Raw genomic sequence first — 22,587 nt, 5'->3', positions numbered from 1 at the left:
CTACATGTTTGTCTTTTTTGCCTGTTCCTCACTCATCATTTCATCATGTGCAAGCAGAATCTGCAAGTCAACCAAGTGCAGCAACGAACCTTGTTTAAAATAATAATAAACGGTGTATCCAGTAACCCATGAATCAGAGTAAATTACCTTATATCAGACAGATATAATGCTGGTTTTCCATTTGAAAAGAAATCTATATTGTAGACTATGTTTACCTTACTAATTCACACATTCTGCAATGTGACTTGCGGAGGCATGCATCACAATGTCGATGCTGAAACGATATATATCGTGCAGCCCTAGTGGCCACACAAAATATTGAAACCTTGGGCCTGATTTGGACTTTTTCACCTTGGGGTGTACTCACTTGTTGTCAGCAGTTTAGACATTAATGGCTGTGTGAGTTATTTTGAGGGGACCACAAATGTACACTTATACAAGCTGTACGCTCACTACTTTACATTGTAGCAAAGTGTAATTTCTTGTGTTCTGCCATGAAAAGAGAATCAAATATTAGCAAAAAGTGTGTTTGTGTCTGTGCGTCGTTGTTTAGTTATCATCATTGACTGTCTGTATCCAGGGCTGGTTCTGGTCTTTCTGCTGCCTTAGGCAAGACCATTTTTTTTATTATTTCTCACACAGATTGCCATTTGCCATGTATGTTTATTACATGAATATGAAGTCATGAAATGGACAGCTTTGCTATTAACTAAATTATGTAGTCTCGTTTTGTAGCCTACTGTGTTTGGTAGCCAGAAAATGTAAGACCAAATGCGCTACGAGCACTCCCTTGGAGTGTGTATTCAGTGTAGCTGGTAACGTTGTAACTCCTTTAAACCAGACAGATCTTCCCTTAAACCAGACAAAGTGAACATGTTGGTTTTTCTCAAATCTAACATTGCCCAGGTCTCAAGACCCACCCATCCCCACAGTAAAATATGTTGCTGGCAGCATCAAGCTGTTGGGATGCTTCTCATCAGCAGAGACTGGGCATCTTATTCAGGTTGAAAGGAGAATGGATGGAGTAAAGGACCAGACTTAGAGAACCTGCCTCAGTCTGCTAAACCAACCTGAATCAGATTTACCTGTAGTAAATCTGCTCAGAAGAAAATCACTCTGACACTACAAAGCTGGTACATACTTACACTGAAATAACAGCTTTGTATTTTGGTATCTAACAAATAGGGTATGAAATGCAATGGACATGTTAGTTTTCTTTTTTACAAGTATTTCCCAACATGATACCAATGTCACCTTACAATAGTTGTGTGTTAAAATAAAATATCACACTGTATGAAATTTCAATGTACCATTTGTCAATAAGGAGAAATTTGAGAATTTGTCACAAATGTTAATACTTTTGCAAGGCACTGTGAATCTTGTGTATTCGAAAATAGTTGTGAATGTAAATGTAAATTTGTTTGAAATATCAACCAACTTAGTTTATACTTCACTTTATTTACAATATATGCCGGCCATTATTTGTGTGCTTCATTAAAGAATACATGTCACTTAGAAATGTAAAGATCTTGTGGTCTGGTCTGTGCATGCTGTAGTGGCTTGGCTTCCACGGAGGCTTGAACGTCTAGAAACTGTGCTGCAACTCTGTTCAATGCTGCTTATATGTGACTCTAATCCACAATGTTAGAGGATCAGTATTTTGTGGTAGACATGGGGTGATGAGGTAATTCTCAATTGATTTGTTGGTACATGCAGCTGTGCTTGATTTGTTCCATAAAAACAAACCAAGTCCTATTCACTGTTCTTTGCTGTTGGTGGGGGCTCCCCTGTGGGAAATCCTATGTTGTGTTACTGACCTGCAGTAAGGGCAGTCTTTTCAATTGGATTGCACCATGCTAGTTTTAAAGTGTGAAAATAAGAATGGGACAATTTCTATGGCATCTTCTCATAAACAGTGTGTTGTGTCTTTCAGGTCTTTTGCCAAGCTTTCAATTGTACTCTGTAGAGAAAGTGGTTTTGTTTAGTGTTCTGATGCATGGAATGACATAGCTGGCTGTGACTGTCATATCCGTTCTAACAATATGTGGCATCCTGAAAGAGGTTTAGTATGTCCACAGAATCGGTGAGCATCAACTTGTCTTGCATGAATAGCTTGTTGACAGGCAGTGTATCCATGGAGTTATGCCATTTAACAGTGGCTGGTTGCTGAGGATTCCGTTTCAAAGGTGTTCTGTTTCATTGTGGTCTTGCCTTAATGGGAAATGTTGTTGGAAGCTTTGGAAAGGTGCTTTGTTGAAGTGATCTGTGGGTTGAGCTTCAGTTAATGAGCATGGCAAACATCATAATGTGGGAGGTGGTCTTGTTTTGCTGATTTTGCTAGGAGATTGTGCTTGCAACACCAGCATTGTGTTTGATTCCTACTTGGGCCAGGGATAAAATGTATGCACTCAATATTGTAAGATGCCCTGCATGAGTGAGAAATTCCTTAAATGAAAGTCAACTTCATTAATGTCAGTGGAATGTACAAATTACTTAAATTAGTGAAAGGGAAATAGTGTTTCAGAAAACCGTTTAGAAAGAATATTTATTTTTTAAATATTTATTTTTACTTGAATGCACATTATTGGACTCTGGTTTGATCCCAGCATGAGTGCCATTGAAGCCCCCTGAGAATAGTGAATTTCATATTATTCATCGACGGATGCCTTCTGATGACGCGGTTGAAGTTGTGAACATAAGACCAACCCAGTCATCAGTAAGGGATAAGCCAGTTACCAACTGGCCATGTCTGCGTTTTCCAAACGACCAACCCCTTCACTGGCAATGTCCATGCTAGAACATGTTTTTCACCTAATGATATCCTCTAGCCATCTCTATTGCAGAGTCACTAGTCATGCAAATATCTGTAAAAGTTCTGCAGTAACACTCAGAACCCATTTTTTTAAATTAATTTTGCATATTTGGTGGTCAACATATTTTCCCAGCAGGAGATGTTTTTCCACTCTTTCCTACTATTTGCCAATGTTTTGGTTGTCTCTTAGGATGCCGGGCTACGCCAACATGTCTTCTGGCATGATGGGCTCCGGGGCCCCCTACGGTCCTTCAATGAACAACATGCCTGGCATGATGAACGCGCAGGGTGGCCCTCCTTTTCCTATGGGTCCCAACATGGCCAATAACTCTAGCGGTGAGTACTGTGTAGTACTGTGTAACAATGCATTGATACTTATTAATGCAACTATTCATTGGTATAATAGTTTTAAAGGATTCAATTTATATAGTGGTTTTGTTGTAGAGTTATATAAGGAATCCCCTGGGACCCACAGCAAAAATATGCATACGCATGTTTGTAAGAACTGCCACTGAGGAAAAACCACATTGCTCAAAAACGTAACTGCAGTTATGTTTGTAATGTCACCAACTTTATTTAATAAGATTATAAATGAGCTGATTGCAGAGATGTTTTTAGCGGCAGGTGTGTAAGAGGAAAGTGCTCTAACTGAAGGCTATGTTCCAGTGTTTTCCATTTATTCCCACAATTACAGGTCATTCTGATTATATTCCTGCCAAATCACTGGTAGGTCTGGTTATACTCTATTACAGCATAAAGTAAAATTCCACATGCTGTAATTAGTTGGAGTATCATGGACTGGTTTGTGTGTAGGGTATTGTACTGTATTTTAGCAACATTAGGGGAAATGCCAATACATTGAATAGTTTCCCAGTGTATCTTATCCCGGTCTGAACCCCAAAAGTACAATAGTTTTGCCACATGATGCTTCAGCTTTTTTATGTATATCTGGTTGTCTTGGGTTTTGTACATGGTTGCATATGTTTCTATTGGGATCGACAGCAAGGGCTATTGCCTGCAGTGTTTTCACCGTAGACCTTACCATCTGCATCTTCTACTATGGTGTTGCTGGTGACAGACAAAATGGCAAGCTAATAGTTGTATGCAATGGATTGTGTTCATGTCAGATATGGACATTTTGTTTTAGACCTGGATAAAGATTCACAATATGGATAAAATATTGAATCGCAATTTCTTTTACATATTTTGTAATTACGGTTATGAGTTGTAATTTTCAAACATTGGTGTAAACCGCGTAGATAATCTCACTTAAAAATAGATCATAGTAAACATAATTGAGGTTGACCGATAATGCTGTGCAAAATAACACTTGCGAGCTGTATCAGAGTTTACATTAGCCTTTTTTTCGCTTCCAGTATGGCTGGTAACATTCCAGAAATCCGGCCATATAGAACAGCTACGGGACATGTTTTAAATAGCTATATAATAGCCTAAACTGTAAAAATAAAATAAATATAAAAAGGAAATTTTCTGGCAAGCTGGAGTGCTGGAAAAATACCATTAAACAGATTTATGTTGTAAAACTACATAGCGTAAAATTACATTATTCATCTATAGAAATACGAAAGTTTTCTTTACGTCAAATAAAGTATATACATGTAATTTCACAGCAAGAACCCATTTTCTCCCCCGTTTTCTCCCTTTTGTTGCTGTCATCAATAGCTTTTAAAAATGTTTGTTATTCAAGTTAATTGCATTTATACATCAGCTATTTTTATTTTGATGACTCACGCCTTACCAACTTCTGCCAGACACCACGTTGGCAGAAATATGCAAGAATCAGAGCTCCCAAAGCAATTCATATAAAACAGCAAAAAACACCAAAAAGAATCATCTTTTATGCTTTGTAAAGAAACATGAACATAATCCCCCAAAAACATTCCAAAGGGTAACACTGTACATAAAGAATAAGATGGCAAAAAATAATAGCTCTCACCTTCAAATCAATTTCAACAAACAAACATTAACAAAATGAAGTGCCACAAAGCATGCTGGGATTTCAATAATAAACAGAAATAATCCGTATTTGTACATTTTGCAAGTCAAAGTCTGTGGAAAATTGAATTATTGTGTTTCCTGATAAGAGACTTTTCAAGTTATTTTACAGGACACATGTTAAATGAAGGTTTTAATGTGTAATTTAAAACAATGTTATTGTCATTCTGAACTAAAATAACGTATTTTTTAGAGTGTACATTTAAACAGCAATAAAACACAAACACTATGATCCAATAAATGTCTTTATTTAAATTAGTCATCAAAATGAACTCTTCAAACTTGAGCATATAGGCTACCACTAGAACTGTCGCAAATATTACAGAATTGCCTGATCTCAATCATTTGAGTCACACAGAATGTACTGGCAAAAAATTACTGGTACAATTTCCATTATTTTACAGACAGTTCCTTCAAAACAATAACGGAAGGTAATGTTTAACTAGTGATTATCCGTTAATAGGCCGAAACGATATTTCTAATAAGCTGTAAAAAAGAAAGTAAATGTATTTCTTTTTATGGATATCGTGTAATATGTATTGTGTAAATGTTCTGCAAATAAAGGGAACATTGAGTTTTTTTTCTTTCTTTAAAATAATGGAAATTGTACAGGTAATTGTTTGCCAGTACATTCAGGATTTTTTTTTACATGCATTTTAGTATTAGTTAATATTATTTTATTTCAATTTCTCAATCTAGATCAGAAAATTGCTAGTCATTTAATCCCTTCTTTAGAAAAGGTGTTCATAAGGAATTCTGATCATAAAAATATTAAATCAGCTCAAAATCAATAGCAATATGTATATGTAAAAATCCATCTATTTATTGTCAACAAAGACACATTCTGAACGTTTTTTGAAGTGACATAACATCCTTACAACAATTACCTCAGAAAATGTTATTTCAAAGACAAAATATTCTGTAAGTATTCTTGTAATACAACAGAAATGGATTGTTTCTTATCGTTTTGCAGATTGCTTTAAATGAAATGCATAGGAACAATAATAGTTCAACAAAATTAAATAATACACTTTACACCATTAAAAGTTTATCACTGTCATCATAATTAAAACTGTTTTAATTATAACATCACAATACCACTGTTTAAAACATGTTTCCTCAGTGTAAAATATATATTTCATCACACAGTACATCAAATTGAGTTAATCCCTCTGTGACTTATCTTGAGCCAGCTCACCCCCATTCTCTTTGTTTTGGAGAGGTGCAAACTTAGTCAAACAATAACTCAAAGCTGTGTTTAAGAAAACATTTTGGGATGTTTTTAACAACTGACTGTTAAGATAATTCACTTAATGTTACAAAAAGTTATTATTGATAACATTAAGGGAATTAACCTGCTAGAGGTGGCCAAAATTACTACATTACCGGGGGTTGACAGGTTTGTAGTCGGACACAACACCTTGTAATGTCAATCTCATGCACCTCCTTTTTGAGGTTGGGTATTTGTGAATTCAATCACGGTTGTATATTTGGCAAAATTATAATTTGTGCTCATATGTTTGCATACCCTGAAATTTTGGCAGTGATTTTTAAAGTATTACTGATCATGCAAGAATACTGTCTTTTATTTAAGGATAGTGATCATATGAAGCCATTTATTTTCACATAGTTGTTTGGCTCCTTTTTAAATCATAATGATAACAGAAATCACCCAAATGGACCTGATCAAAAGTTTACATATCCTTGAATGTTTGGCCTTATAGACATAGGTGACACGCACAGGTGAAAATGGCAATAAAATGTTAGTTTCTCACACCTGTGGCTTTTTAAATTGCAATTAGTGTCTATGTTTAAATAGCCAATGAGTTTGTTAGCTCTCACGTGGATGCACTGAGCAGGCTAGATTCTGAGCCATGGGGGCAAGAAAAGAACTGTCAAAAGACCTGTGTAACAAGATAATGGAAATTTATAAAGATGGAAAAGGATATAAAAAGATATCCAAAGCCTTGCAAATGCCAGTCAGTACTGTTCAATCACTTATTAGGAAGTGGAAAAATCAGGGGATAGACCAAGAAAGTTTCCAGCCGAAACTGTCAGAAGAATTGTTTGGGATACAAAGAAAACCCCCAGGTAACCTCAGGAGAAATACAAGAAAAAGACACTGGTTGTTTCAAAGAGCACAATACAACGATATTTGAAAAAATATGAGCTGCATGGTTGAGTTGCCACAACGAAGCCTTTACTATGCCAATCCCACGAAAATGCCTAGTTACAATATGCCCAACAACACCTTGACACACCTCACAGCTTCTGGCACACTGTAATTTCGAGTGACGAGACCAAAATAGAGCTTTATGGTCACAACAATAAGCGCTATGTTTGGAGAGGGGTCAACAAGGCCTATAGTGAACAGAATACCATCCCCACTGTGAAGCATGCTGGTGGCTCACTGATGATTTAGGGGTGTGTGAACTCTAAAGGCACAGGGAATCTTGTGAAAATGTATGGCAAGATGAATGCAGCTTGTTATCAGACAATAATGGCAGACAATTTGCATTCTTCCCGCACGAAAGCTGCCCATGGGACGCTCTTGGACTTTCCAGCACGACAATGACCCTAAGCACAAGGCCAAGTTGATCCTCCAGTGGTTATAGCTGAAAAAGGTGAAAGTTCTTGATTGGCCATCAGTCTCCTGACCTTAATATCACCGAGCCACTCTGGGAAGTTCTCAAACGTGCGTTGTATGCAAGATGACCAAAGGTTTTGCACAACCTGGAGGCATTGAGCCAAGATGAATGGCCAGTTATACAACCTGCAAGATTTCAGGGCCCCATAGACAACTATAAAAGACTGCGCACTGTCATTGATGCTAAATGGGGCAATGCATAACTAAGAACTATGGGTATGCAGATTTTGAACAGGTTTTGCCATGTTTTATTTTATGATTATGCCCTTCTGTTATGATCTACAGTTGAATGTGAATCCCATAATAAATAAAAGACGTGTTATGCCTTCTCACTCATGTTTTCTTTACAAATGGTATATACATTACCAGTTCTCCATGGGTATGCAAACTTTTGAGCACAAATGTATGTACTGACTAACGGTTTGAGATCGATCTTCGATCATCCCGCAACCGAGAGAGGCATGGTTTGTGGTACTATATAATGTATCCAGGCACCTTGCATTGTGCCGAAGAATGGGTCTATACATTTTGAATGGTGTTTTATTGTGCATTATTGCTTACATATAGCCTGTCATATATATTATATTGCATGTCAGAATAAAAAGGTCTATTTTTTGAAGAACATAACATTTGAGTATGCAATGAAATGCTTTGAAAAGATGAGCTCCCCTTTTAACGCTTCCAAGGATTTTCAAAGTCATTCAATTCAGAAAGAATCTTGAGCAGTTTGGAGGAATATGGTGATGTTTTTTTCCCCTTCATTTCAGCTTTGGACCCCTGTTTTGGATTGATCCCCAGCAGACTTCTATAACAAACACGTTAACTAAAAAATGCAAAAAAGGACCAGCCTGATGATCCACTGTTCTAAGCTGCTCCATCTGTGATTTATATCTGTACCTCATACCACCCTGATATTTGTAATAATGTGGATAGCACTTTTACACTGGAACAGGCTGGAATCATATAAGTATAATAGTATCCAAATGTAACCATAACACACAAATATGTTAAACAGATGTAGTAACTAAAAATAGAAAATCTAAATGTTAATATTCTATACCTGTGTATGAACTCCATGGTGAAAGGATATTGGATATTTTATATTTAAGACACAAAACTGGCAGAACATGTAGCTCAGTGCTACCAAGGGGCAGTTGATATGGTAATTCACAATGATTTGGTCGGTTGCCCTCTTGAATTGCTTTTCACCTAAAACAAGTTTAGACACAAGTTCACAATATTAACTGTCCCAAAAGTGCATAAAATTCTCATGTCAATTTTTGAAAGCATTCGTACTTACTTTTTTCTGCTTAAAACATTTGCACAGTACTGTATATTTGGCTACCAAATCATGTTTTTGTGATTGGTGTAAAAAGGAATACATGATTGTTAATTAAAAGTACCAGTAATGAGGATGCAGGGTGTGCTTGGGATATCTGGTCCAGTCTCAGTTGAGTCCTGTTGAACAGAGAGGACAAAGACAAACAAAATACCAAATGAAATGCGTGCAGTATGATAAACGTGATCAACAGCCACTTGTTCAAAACGCTTGCCCCATTTTGGAAAAATTTGACTGGACTTGAAATATGCAGTAACTGAGTCACTTTCTAACTTGCAAATATTGCAAGTCAACATAAGTGTAGTTAAAAGCAGGTTTAAATAAATTATTTGCCATACACAAATTACGGTTGCTAGCGTTTTAGCTAGATAGGCTGGTTAGCCAAAGAAAGGCAGAGGTGTTCTCCTGAGGATTTGCACCAAAAGGGAACTTCAAGTAAGCACCAAGAATGCCAGAACGTGTAAAATCTACTTTTAGGCTAGCTAGCCAGCTAATAGGCACTTAAATTGTTTATTAAGCATAACCAACTTAAAAAAAAAAAAAAAAGCAGCAAAAGCTGTGAGCCAACTACAGGACCGTGGCCAACTATGTGTATCTAGCTAGTTATCCCTCCACAAATTTGAGTTAGCTACCAACAAGGCTAACCTGCCCTGCTGCAGTGGAACATACAGTTGATTTAGGTTAATTTGACAACAAAGCTTACTTCATTTATAACGCTGTCTTAAAGTTAACTCTCATTTAAATAGAAATGTTCTCAGGTACCGTACATTATGACATTACCTTGACTTCATGTATGGAGCCTCCGGCTCATCGTAAGGGGATTAACTACATTGCCTTATACATTTATTGTGATAAAGGAAATCTGAGTGCTGCCAGCGTAATATCCTGCTGCTAAAATAACGCTAATGATTCCTCAAATTGCCATCACTAATTGAGACACATGTAACTCTATACATACTTGAGTGAAGTTTTTACATTGTTTTCAGATGACCATTTCCTACATGATTAGAACTCTGATAAATGAACAACAGCCCACTCTGAAAAAAACGTCTGTAGGAAATGTTATTTTTTTTAATCATGCCCTGTACAACATTAAACATTTGTATTTTTTTTATTTAGAAAAAAAAACTCCAGCAATTTCCTAAATTATAGGGTGTGAGGGATTTAAGACTGAGCTCATTTTGTTGAGTGTTCTGCTTCTGATGGGTAAAAAAGTATGTTTTGACTTCACCTAGTTTTGATGCAACCCTTGGTTTTAACCCATCCTACATTCTTATTCTATAATTCATTGATTTCACTGAGTGAAATGAGATCTGGGCATTTTGCAATACTTTATTTTTTTTAAGAGTCCATCCCTTATCCTGCCTGATCCGATCTTTTATAGCTAAAGTGATTTTGTATCTTAATCTGCATTGTTTTTTAAGTCCGAATACAGAAATTGAAACCTCTTATAGTTATTCGGTAGTTGTTTGGTATATACTCATCCAGATAATTGTTGTTCAAAATCCACTGAGCAGTGCTTTACCCAACAATGTACCCTTGTACCTAGGTATGGCCCCCAGTCCAGATTATGGTATGGATGGGAAAATGAACCAAGGCCAGAAGATGAACAACAAAGTGGATGGAGCCCCAAAAGCTGAACCGACTAAATCCAAGGTGATTAGATTACACGCAGAGGTATTCAATGTCAGGGTCACAACCACAAGTTGGAATTGCCTTTTTATTTATTCTTTACTGAAAAAATAGTTAATATTGTATGTATAATATTATAACCATCTTAAGAAAGATAATTTTGATTAACTTTGACATCAAAATATACAGCTCCGGAAAGAATTAAGAGACCACTGCCCCTTGTTCTCTCCTTTCCAAAAAAGTTGATAAGGAACGTTTTGAGTGAGGAACAGAAGTGTTCAGTTTGCAGTGGTCTCTTAATTTTAACACTTCTGTTCCTCACTCAAAACCTTCCTTTTTGTGTTTTTTGGAAAGAAAAGTGCAGTGGTCTAATTATTTTCTGGAGCTGTATATATTTTTTAATTTGAAGATTACTTTTACATAGTCATAGTAGGGTACAATAGACCTTATTCCCATCTGCACCTTTTAACTTGGTGTTGCTGGTGACAGGCAACATATAGGGCTAGAATAAATAAAAGGCCAAGTTGACACACATTTATATACAATGAACTGTGAGCATAGCAGATACTGCATTTGAGATAAGGATATCTTATACATTAATATACAATAATGTTAATATTATCTGCAGTGGTTTTAAGCAATTGTTGATCTCTAGCCGTAATGTTCTGATTTTGTAATGAGGTGTTTTTGCGTGCTGATGTAGTATGTCTGCAGTGTTCTCATAATAGACCTTTTTCACAACCGCACCTTCTAATGTATTTGTGGCAAACAACATATAGGGACAGAATAAGCAAACTGCTTAGATGAAATACATTTGTTAGTTGACTCGAGGATGGCTTTGCCTAACTTGGTGGTTTTTACAGTGGCAAATAAGCTGGCTAATAAGTGTAAATAATACCAGTAGGATTATAACCAAACCCTTTCTCCTACAACTCTGATGGCCTGTGTCTTTTGTTGACAACCTGCAGAAGTCAAGCTCTTCCACAACAACCAACGAGAAGATCACACGCCTTTACGAGCTGGGCCCCGAGCCTGAGAGAAAAATGTGGGTGGATCGTTACCTCAGTTTCGTTGAGGAGAAAGCCATTGGGATGACTAACTTGCCTGCCGTGGGCCGCAAGCCCCTGGACCTTTTCAGGCTCTACATCTCAGTCAAGGAAATTGGAGGCTTTGCCCAGGTCAGTGTTCATTTTTGTGGTATTGCATACACCGATCCACCATAACATTATGACCACTGACGGGTGATGTGAATAACATTGATAATCTCATTATCATGGCACCTGTCAGAGGATGGGATATATTAGGCAACAAATTAACTGTCCTCAAAGTTGATGTTAGAAGCAGGAAAAAGTGGGCAAGCTTAAGGATCTGAGTGACTTTGTTGGCTAGTTGACTGGGTCAGAGCATCTCCAAAACCTGTGGGGAGAACACTCAACAAAATGAGCTCAGTCTTAGGGCTGTTTTAGCGGCAAAAGGGGGGTCTGCATAATATTAGGCAGGTGGTCATAATGTTATGGCTGATCGGTGTATGGATTGATTGTGGAAGTACAATGTGTTTGATGGAGGTGGTTTTGTGTTGAGTGAAAGGGGAACCTGTTTCCTGAGGGAGGAAACAAGGTACTGCAGACTGCTCAGGGTCCAACATTAACTTTTCTCACTGGCCCTATTGGATCAGTTGGTCTGAAATATACTTGCCTGAACTGAATTTACAAATAATCACAGAAGTGTTGTATGTAAATATCTAATCAAAATATTGTTTTATACCACAGTTTTTCATGTAATGTGAGACATTCCTTGCCTTGTACGATCCCATGTTTGGGTCCTGCTCTAGAATGCACCATGAACTATGATACACCCGTATTGCTGCACACTGAGTGGGGAAAGGAGCAGTACAGACATTTTAATGCAAGATCAGGCAAATATTTAAGCGGAAAGAGTGTTAAAGACAACAAGCAAACATTTTCATATGATACTATAAATATCAATGGGGAAATTGAGCACTGGCCCAACGTTAGGTCTTACTGGCCCCGGGCCAGTGGGCCATCATTAATGTTGAATCTTGCTGCTCTTCCCCAGATTATGTCTCCGAAAGGTTCTACGCATGTGCATGCATTTTTATTTTATTATTAATATTTTTTTTAATCTGTCACTAAAGCTCCTTCCTACTCAGTCCCAAGACCCTGCAGAGATGAGCACATTGATTGTTTGGTGTACTATAACATGTAACAAATGTGTGGGCATTAACAGTAGCTTAGCCTATTGCAAACATGAGCGCAATATAAATAGGCCCCATATGAAACGTGAGAGAGACAGACCCTAGCTTATTTTTGTCTTCACAATCCGCTAAGAAGCAGGGTTCATTAATGCAAAATGAACCCACCCACTGTCATACTCTGGAACCGGCGTGTCCTTTTTCAGCCACTAGTCCTACGATACGCTAGCTAATAAGTGATTAAGGAGCTATAAGGCGACTTGTTCTGCCCCGATGCAATGTGTGTGGACCACAGTCTGCTCCCGCTACTATAGCATCCTGAATTGAGACAGAAAATGTTGTAGCTTAAAAATAGCCGCAGGGTATTTTCTGCTGTTAGGAAAAAAAGTGAAAGGGGAGGTTCAGCGGCAGGTGTAAGAAAATGTAAGGGAGGGACAGGATCAGCAACTAAGTGAAAAGCATATGGAGGAGAAATGCACATGCCGAATGTGATCTGCACATGCCCAGAAGTTTTTATATCTTTAGCACAAGGTGTATATTCTCTAAATGTCAAACTGGATTGTCTGTCTTTTTTTTTTTTTATTGATCTGCTGTTGGGTCTCACTTGGGTACGAATAAGTTAATTCAATAACATCAAATTCAAATATCCATGTGCACACACACGTTGTCCACATTTGCTCGTCTCTTTCTCTCTTGCCCATTTTACTCTCTCTGTCTTTGTACTTTACGTCCAGGTGAACAAGAACAAGAAGTGGCGCGAACTGTCCACCAACCTTAATGTGGGCACGTCGAGTAGCGCCGCCAGCTCCCTGAAGAAGCAGTACATCCAGTGTCTGTATGCCTTCGAATGCAAAGTGGAACGTGGAGAGGACCCCCCTCCGGAGATCACTGACAGCAAGAAGGCAAACCAGGCCAAGGTCCAGCCACCCTCCCCAGGTCAATACCAGACACTGATCTCTAGGCATCACCAACATTATTGCTGCCCTTTGTGAAGCTAAAAGTGTATTTAATATAAATTATAGAAACACTGAGGTGTATTGTATTTAAAAAATTAAGGATATTATATAAATATATAAATAGTTTTCACTTGCTAGTCGCTACATTTCAGTCTGGGACTCCTAATTGCAGTCTTAGGTGATGTCCAAATGTTTTACCAAACAATGGTGTCTGTTAGAAAGGCCTCGAACCATTAACAGATTAACCAAGCCAATGACTCATTTTTAAAGACTGACCCTGTGTGTTCTGGCTCATGGCCCAACCAGTGATTTTTCTGGGACCATTCAGATAGGTCTGTTTTTTGTGTCTGTAGTTGTGGTGTAGCAAAAAGTAGTAGTCAGATGTATATTGGCTGTGTCCCAACTATTTACTAAGCCACTTATGGACACACAAAACTGGACAATCTGTAAAGTAGAGCTGGGACAAATCAAAACAGTGTAGCCTAGTTTAAATAAAAGCGATGACAAACTGACAATTAACTTTAAAAGCATGTTTTGTACATATTAGCCTTTTTCAGCCAATAGCTAACTGAAGTCGTATTAAAATACTTGCAGTCACGCTTTCAATGTTGGACACCACAAATGTCAATGTTCTTAATGTCAATGTGGATTCCAAATGTCTTTAGACTGTAGAGCTATTAATGTTATTTTATTTGTTGATACATGAAGTGCAGTTCTCTTTAGGTCAGCTTTATAGCTTTATCAGCCATAATATTATGACCACCTGCCTAATATTGTGTAGGTCCCCCTTTTGCTGCTAAAACAGCCCTGACCCTTCGAGGCATGGACTCCACAAGACCTCTGAAGGTGTGTTGTGGTAGCTTGCACCAAGGCGTTAGCAGCAGATCGTTTAAGTCCTGTAAGTTGCGAGGTGGGGCAACTTACAGGACACACGACGCTCACGCACCCGGCCATCCATGTGATGTAAAAGAAAACGTGACTCATCAGAACAGGCCACCTTCTTCCATTGCTCCATGGTCCAGTTCTGATGCTCACGTGCCCAATGAAGGTGCTTACAGCAGTGGACAGGGATCAGCATGGGCACCCTGACTGGTCTGCGTCTACGCAGCCCCCTACACAACAATCTATGATGCACTGTGTATTCTGACACCTTTCTATCTGTACCTGCATTATCTTTTTCAGACATTTGAGCTGCAGTAGCTCGTCTGTTGGATTGGATCAGTTCCTGCTTCTAACACATCAGCTTTGAGAACAGAATGTTCACTTACTGCCTAATATATCCCACCCACTGATATGTGCCATGATAATGTGATTATCAGTGTTATTCACATCACCTGTCAATGGTCATAATGTTATGGCTGATCATTGTATATTCTGGCCTTCCACGGCTAACTGTTTCAATAGGGAATAAATATTAGAACGCTTGTAAAAACTGTGTTGTCCATCACCATAGGGGAAGAGCCAAAATGGTTGTTGGCATTTTTTAATCAGACATGAGGAGAAAAACAGTACAACTATTTAAAAATGTTTAAACCACTGGAAAAGTGGCAAATGTGTGGCAAAGCTTGGCTGCATTTTTGGTTTACCAATGGCTCATTTCCGCTGCATGTTGCCGGATCAACTCCACTCGCCTTCTCTTGCTTCTACCTGGGGAGCTTTTCAACGGCTATATAGCAGCTCAACTCAGCCCTACACGCCTTGCCTCTGGTAGTTTCCCACTGTAGATAGTACCCTGTACCCGCCCATAGTGACATCACAGGACAACTGCCGCGACACCACCTCCAATGTGACACACACAGGAACAACAATGGAGGATATCCTACAACTACACTTGATATCTTTGAAAAGCCGACATTTGCCGACTAACGTATACCCTGCAGTGAACAGAAAAATCTATTGAGTGAACTCCATCAATTTTCTTTTAAAATGACAAGCTTTGAACATAAACTAAATCTGGATAAAATGTGACAGAAAAAAAGTGAGTGTAAAAGTAGAATTATTACCCTGCAGTGTACAAAATATAAAGACATAACTACAATGTTCTGTTAGATTTAAGTGTATACTCTTAACAGCTCAACACCAACACATTTAAAACAACCTACATAACCCCTCCATCCCTATTACATGGTATAAATGATGAAATAATTGCCTAATTAATTGCCAGCTATAATACCACACGGACTGACTCCAGAAGCCTACTGTACACAAGCATGGAAGCATGTGTGAGCAGTAACTTTTGTCTTATGTTGCAGACTGCAAAAATGGTTAGAAAGCTTGGTAGGCTGCTTCTGTTTGACTTGATGTTACTACTTTGATCAGTGCAATGTATACCAGTTAGCCAATAAAAAAAAAAACCCAGACTAGGAAAAAGACAAGGTCCTTTTGTCCAGGTGAATAGGCTACTAAAACGGCGCGTCTCTTTGCGGGTCTCTCACACCAATGCATAGGTCCAAACCAAGAGGGGTTTTGGGAAAATCCGATCGCACTGACACTGAAATGAACCCATTTCAGTGCAAGGGCTCCTGAGACAGAACCGCAAAGACGTGCCGTTTTCCAATCAAAAGTCTTGTTTTCCCATCATTTTTTGGCATTGCCTCTGCTCGTTTGGAACCACAACGGTGCAGGTACTAAAAGAAGTATCTGTTACCAAGTATTATACTAAATGTTGCCCAATGGCAAATCAGAAATGGCGAGGAGAGCCGAGTCGAGCTGGGACATAGTGGTGGAAAAGCTCCCAAATGTGTATAGGCGAGTAGAGTTGAACGTGTACCATGCAGTGGAAAAGGGCCACAAGTCTCCAACAGGATATTCTAGAAGGGCTTTGTTTAGAACGTTGGGTAGGTTGCTTTTTAAATGTAATCAGTTACAAGTTACCTGTCCACATTTGTAATCAGTAAAGTAACTTTTTGATTACTCAAACTCTGTAATGTAATCTGATTACTTTCATATTAAGAAGCATTGGAAAACAAATAGGTATAGCCTATAACCAACTGAACACCTTTAGCGGGATCAATCAATGTTTACATAGCTGGCCAAAAACAGAATTTGTATTTTACCTTATGGGTTGTGTAGATTACAGTGCCTTTGGAAATCCAACCTGCATCTCCAATGTTATTTGTTTGTTTGTTGGTTAATTGACAACATACCTGACTAGCTCTACTATGATCATAATATCCTTGCGATTAAGGCGATACCTTGTTAAAAGTTGAGTATCAATCAATGTTTCTAAAACGTCTACGTAATTTTTAGACAGATTGCCGGCAGCAGCGCTTTAGGATTGATTTAGGAGCTGGTGTTGGCACTAAAATGCTGGAGTCAAAGTTAGGACTGACACGTCAATTTTGAGTTACTCCTAAATAGTATAGGAATTACTTTTAACATTAAGACATTTTGTGAATACAGCCCCTGGAGGTCGCTGAACTTCTTTGTAAACTAAGATGGGAACTGCTGCGCACTTTCGCTGGATGAGGAAACATTGCCCCTCATTCATGAAACCTCAGAAAAGATCTCAGATTCGAACGTTTGGAGAGACTTAGGATCATGTCTGTGTGATTCACAAGACTCACCTGGTCGAAATGAGCATACATGTCATTGCAGGTTGATAAATTCTCCATGACAAAATCAGTGCAGTTACGGAACACTCACGTCTCAGCCCAGAGCTGAAGTCCTTTAAAGGAGCAAGCTCTGCCATCATTAGGGTAACATTAGGGTTTGTGATATAGCCATATTTATATAGCTTGTGTTCATCGTTATCAAGGGGTGTGTGTGTGGGAATCAAATTGAAGAAAACAGATGACCTGTTCTGGCCCAGGATGAAATGTTCCATTTCATTGCAAAATGAATGTTTACTGTTGTAAATAATGATCACAATATTGTTGTGATTTAAGACCAGTCTGTCCCAGTGGTTTTAAACCAGTTCAAAACCCAAAAGGTCTCTTTTCTCCCCTTAGCTGGATCAGGCTCTCTCCAGGGCCCTCAGACCCCCCAGTCCACCAGCAGTTCCATGGCCGAAGGTGGTGACCTGAAGCCTCCGACACCCGCCTCTACCCCACATCCGACCCAGATGACGCCCATGCCACCCGGAGCCAGGTGAGTCTCCTGACGGGTAATAGGAACAATACTGTACATTGAAACTTACTTATTGAAGTCAATCAGCTCGCTTTTGATTTTGATTCATTTTTGTTTATAATGAATAATCTGCAGGTTTAATGTTGCATTGTTTACAAATTTGTAGACTGGGTGTGGTAGACCAGTGTCACTGAATGTTAATATTTTATTTTGAGCTTTTGAGTGTAGTATTTATTGTTGTAGTATAGGAATTATGTTTCATGTAGTTAGCTCGAAATTGAGCCTATTACCTGTCCTCTGGAGTTGCATGCCGCGTTCAGGACATTCAGATTCAAGGACGTAAAACATTTATTTATCCTAAATATGGATTCTCATTTTGTCATTCCTGAATTTCAATCAACATTGACTAAGTAACATTTTCCCCAAGACCGACAACAAACAATTTAATATCAGAATCTCTCTGTCCTAGGAACAGTGTCGCGCTGCAGGACCCGTTTGCCGACGGCGGTGACCCAGCATTTCCCAGGAGGAACTCCATGACTCCTAACTCTGGTTACCAGTCAGGCATGAGCACCCCAGAGATGCCAGGGCGCATGGGTCCGGGGCCCTACGAAGGTCCCGGACCCAACAAGGACCCCTTCGGGGCCATGCGGAAAGGTGGGTGGAAGCAGCCGTGAAGACGGATTTCCTAAATTCTAGCACTGGGATTTTGTAGCTGTCTGCATACCGCATTTGTTTCCTTTTCCAGTTGGGGAGCAGTTCTTGCCTGCAACTCAGGGTCCTAACAGCGGGATGGCCGAGGCGCAGCAGTTTAACCGTGGGCCTCCTCCAGGGTCTATGGGGAGCATGCCGATGGCTCAGAGACAGCAGTATGGACCTGGACCTTACGGACCAGGTTACGAGAGGAGGTAAGAACATTGACATCCGGTGTCAATCCTCTTTTGCCACTGGCCGTTTTAATAGTTAATTGGCCATTTGTAAATGACATTGATACAATTAATCTGACTAACGTTTCTTACTAAGTTTACCTCCACCACAAATAGCATCTATGTATGCCGTTTGCCACTTAGCCAGTAAAAAGCTGTAACGGTATCTACTAACTTACTGGAATAGTCATAAGAATTGAGCAATTGCTAGCGACTGCCAAAGCTATTTTATTTCATGGCATAAGAACGTATTTTCTTTCATGGCAAAACAACGTAAATTTTCCTTTCATTTGTGAATAACATTTATAAAATAACCAAATGATTAAAGCAACTATGACTAACTTTTTCATCAAGTGAATAGACGTGAGAATCGTAGAATCTACCGGAAATCATTAATAAATGTTGTTGCTCTCAATAGATTAGAACTTCGGTTCTAGGTATAATCATAAGATTTGAGCAATTGCTAGCGAGACTGAAGATGACCTTTTCCATGCCAGAAACAGTCGCAATATAATCGTATACAGTTTTATTTAAGGCTTACTATAACGTTTCTAATCTATGTTGTAGCCAGCAAATGTTTGTCTATCGTGACCCAAAACGCATGCACGGATGCGTACTTTGAAAATCCACTTTTTATTTCAGGCTTTCGAGAATGTAGATTCTTTAGGTTTTAGCCAGCAAAGTTTTCGTCTATACAGAATAATTCATAACGCGTACTTCACTCAGGATCTGTAGTTTACTGGTCTGCATCTCTAACCACTACGCTATTTAACAAGGTATAGTCAGACAGACAGATATTCGCTCTCCTTGGCTGGCTTTGCTTACGCGGTCCGGCCCATAAATTGTCACCACCTTTTCTGAAGGACAATGCTTGTTTTCAAAAGTTTCATGGAAAACCGGAGTCATTGATCATCACACATTGGTTGTTACTATAGTTTGTCTGACAACCATTGGTTTTATGTGCATTGGAAATAGATGCAGGGTTCCACCAGCTCTCGCATTGTGTTCACATGGCACGCAGCATGCTGTGACTTAATGGTGAAAGGCACATTTATTGGCAGTTGCCACGGTTCAGTGTACATTGCTGCAAGAATGGAAGTGGACATTATCTGTGTCTGTGAAATATTAGTGGGTATAAGATTTGTCAGTGGACAGGGTTTCGAATGTGTCAGTGAATATTTTGTGGGCCTGTGCTGTTATCTGTGCAGGTGCTGTTATCTGAGTTTAGTACTCAGTCACTCGTATATTCCAAAGATGGTACTATAGAATTTTATTTTTATTTTCTATTTAAATGGTTTTATTAACATTTTTGTTATGTTTGATGCCACTGCTAGCCAAGAGACGTCAGAGCTTCCCTGTCATTACCACGGCAACATCCTGCCCTTGACATTCTCTCACCTTAGTGACTCATATTTGAAGTTTCTCAAAATTATAACACTACCTTCATTGAGTTCATGTATTCCATTTATAAAAAGATTCAACATGGAGCCCTGTATAACACAGTAGTATGCATTATTTTATACTGTTAGCCCTAAAAACACCCACCATATACCAGAGATGTGGGACAGATGTGTTTGTGTGTGCCTCTCCATGGAAGACTTTTTAGGAACCCTAAAATGATCATTGCATTGATGAACTTTAAATCCAATCAACATACCCATATCCTATACCATGTATGCTACTATTTTCAAGTGTGTATTATAGTATGTTTTTTTTCTTCTGAAAGGAAGCAAATGTTCTTGGACATCACATTGGAATTATTTAGCTACTTCTCTTTGCCACATTTGCAGTCTCCTCCTTTTTAGGCTTCCACCTGTTTGAATCCTTGATAGTGTTTATCTGGGTTTTTTTTAACAACACTATTTCCAAAAAATTTGGGACACTTTTTAAAATGGAAATAAAAACAATGTGGTGATGTGCAAATCATTTAAACCTTATATTCAATAGAAAATAGTACAAAGACAACATATCAAATGTTGAAACTGACATTTTATTTTTTCTGAAAAAATATATGCCCATTTTGAGTTAGATGCCACCAACACGTTTCAGAAAAGCTGGGACAGGGGCAACAAAAGACTGGAAAAGTTGTGAAATGCTAAAAAAAAAAAAACACATCTCAAGTAATTGGACATCTCACAACTAATTAGGTTAATTGGTAACAGGTCAGTAAGATGATTGGTTATAAAACGAGCATCCCTGAGAGGATGAGTCTTTCAAAAGTAAAGATGGGGAAGGGTTCATCAATCTTTGAAAGACTGCATGGGCCAGTAGTGCAACAATTTTATGAATAACGTTTCTTAACATCAAATTGCAAAGTTTTGGGGGGGGATTTCATCATCTATGGTACATAATATCATTAAAAGATATTCTCCATACGCAAGAGACAAGGCCGAAAACCAATACTGGATGGCTGTGATCTTCAGGCCCTCTGCATTCAAAACAGACACACTTCTGCTTGGGCTCAGGATCACTTCCCGAAATCGCTGTTTGTGAACACAGTTTGTCGCTGTATCTACCAATGCAAGTTAAAACTCTACCCTGCAAAGAAGAAACCATATATACAAAATATATAGAAATGCCGCTGCATTCTCTAGGCCTGAGCTCATTTAAGATGGACTGAGGCGAAGTGGAAAACTTTCCTCTGGTCTGACAAATCAAAATGTGAAATTATTTTTGAGATTCATGGATGCTGTGTCCTCCAGGCTAAAGATGAGAGGCCATTTTTCTTATCAGCACACAATTCAAAAGTCAGCCTTCGTGATGGTATGGGGGTGCATTAATGCACATGGCATGGGTGAAAAGTCCAGGTGCTAAACTGGCCTGTATGCTGTCCATACTTGAAACACAAAATACAACCGGAGTCCCCGAACTGTTGAGCAGCCGATATCCTATATCAAGCAAGATAGTAAAATATGTCACTTTCAAAACTACAACAATTGGTCTCCTAAGTTCCCAAATGTTTACATTGTGTTGTTAAAAGAAGAGGTGATGTAACAGTGGTAAACATGCCCCTATCCTAGCTTTTTTGATTGTTGCTGGCATCAAATTCAAAATGGACATATATTTTTCCAAAAGCAATGGATTTTGATATGCTGTCTTTGTACTATTTTCAGTTAAATACAGGGATTAGTTGATTTGCATGTCATTGCACTCGGTTTTTATTTACCTTTTATGCAGCGTCCCAACTTTTTTGGAAACAGGGTTGTAAATGAAACAAAATGTTTCATTTACAGTTGCTGAATATGTTGAAAGCTGAATTTCCTTTTTTAATTTAAAGTATGTGTGCAAAGTGCGGTTGAATTGAGTCAATAGAAAATAATTACCTTCAAGGACCATACCTTAATACATCACAATATATAGCCAATACTAGAGTAGTTTAATGCGTTCGCTTGCCACTGGTTGTTAATTGATGTAACAATTGTAGTGTTTGTTTGAAGAGCATTTAAAAACAGTACAAGTCGAAGTTATCAATCTATTTATCTTTATCATGTCAGTTCAGTCTGTTTATCACAGTTTGGATTTTGGTCCCATATTACCCAACTCTAAAATGTGTTTAACCACCCTCTCTTGTCTACCAGGTCAGAACCTGGGATGGGCCCCGAAGGCAGCATGGGATCTGGTGCACCGCAGCCAAACCTGATGCCTTCCGATACTGGGATGTACTCGCCAAACCGCTATCCACCGCAGCAGCAGTCAAGGTCAGTTCACCACCCAGTACCCTTCAGGAGAGGGCTGGCATAACATTTTATGTATTTTTTTTGTGCCATATTCTAAAGATTGGGTTTTCTCTTACAAAAGCATGTTTTGTAGCAAACATTCGGACAAGCAATTGTTGAACGCCTTGCTCTTTTGTTCTCTGCAGACATGATTCCTATGGTAATCAGTATCCTGGTCAGGGCACGCCCCCTGGTGGCGCCTACCCCAATCATCAGCCGGGAATCTACTCTCAGCAACAGGTGATGGCTCCCTCTGACTGTGT

At 38.7% G+C, this 22,587-nt stretch overlaps 1 protein-coding gene across 3 annotated transcripts in view; it reads left to right on the top strand.

The window, feature by feature from the left end:
* The window catches only part of arid1aa (AT rich interactive domain 1Aa (SWI-like)), a 43,167-nt gene that overhangs the window by 16,794 nt on the left and 3,786 nt on the right, over nt 1-22,587 (top strand). For 2 of the 3 annotated variants that reach the window (XM_010867091.5, XM_010867089.5), the window contains exons 9-17: nt 3,003-3,148; nt 10,364-10,470; nt 11,415-11,624; nt 13,393-13,594; nt 17,565-17,703; nt 18,152-18,339; nt 18,431-18,590; nt 22,187-22,306; nt 22,471-22,564. In XM_010867091.5, coding sequence (XP_010865393.2) covers nt 3,003-3,148; nt 10,364-10,470; nt 11,415-11,624; nt 13,393-13,594; nt 17,565-17,703; nt 18,152-18,339; nt 18,431-18,590; nt 22,187-22,306; nt 22,471-22,564 — 1,366 coding nt within the window. The remainder of the gene's footprint in view (nt 1-3,002; nt 3,149-10,363; nt 10,471-11,414; nt 11,625-13,392; nt 13,595-17,564; nt 17,704-18,151; nt 18,340-18,430; nt 18,591-22,186; nt 22,307-22,470; nt 22,565-22,587) is intronic. The other variant, XM_010867090.5, reaches the window with a different exon arrangement.

The sequence above is a fragment of the Esox lucius genome, chromosome 20, assembly GCF_011004845.1.
Source record: "Esox lucius isolate fEsoLuc1 chromosome 20, fEsoLuc1.pri, whole genome shotgun sequence".
In the NCBI taxonomy this organism is placed as follows: domain Eukaryota; kingdom Metazoa; phylum Chordata; class Actinopteri; order Esociformes; family Esocidae; genus Esox; species Esox lucius.
This window is presented reverse-complemented; position numbering and strand designations above follow the sequence as displayed.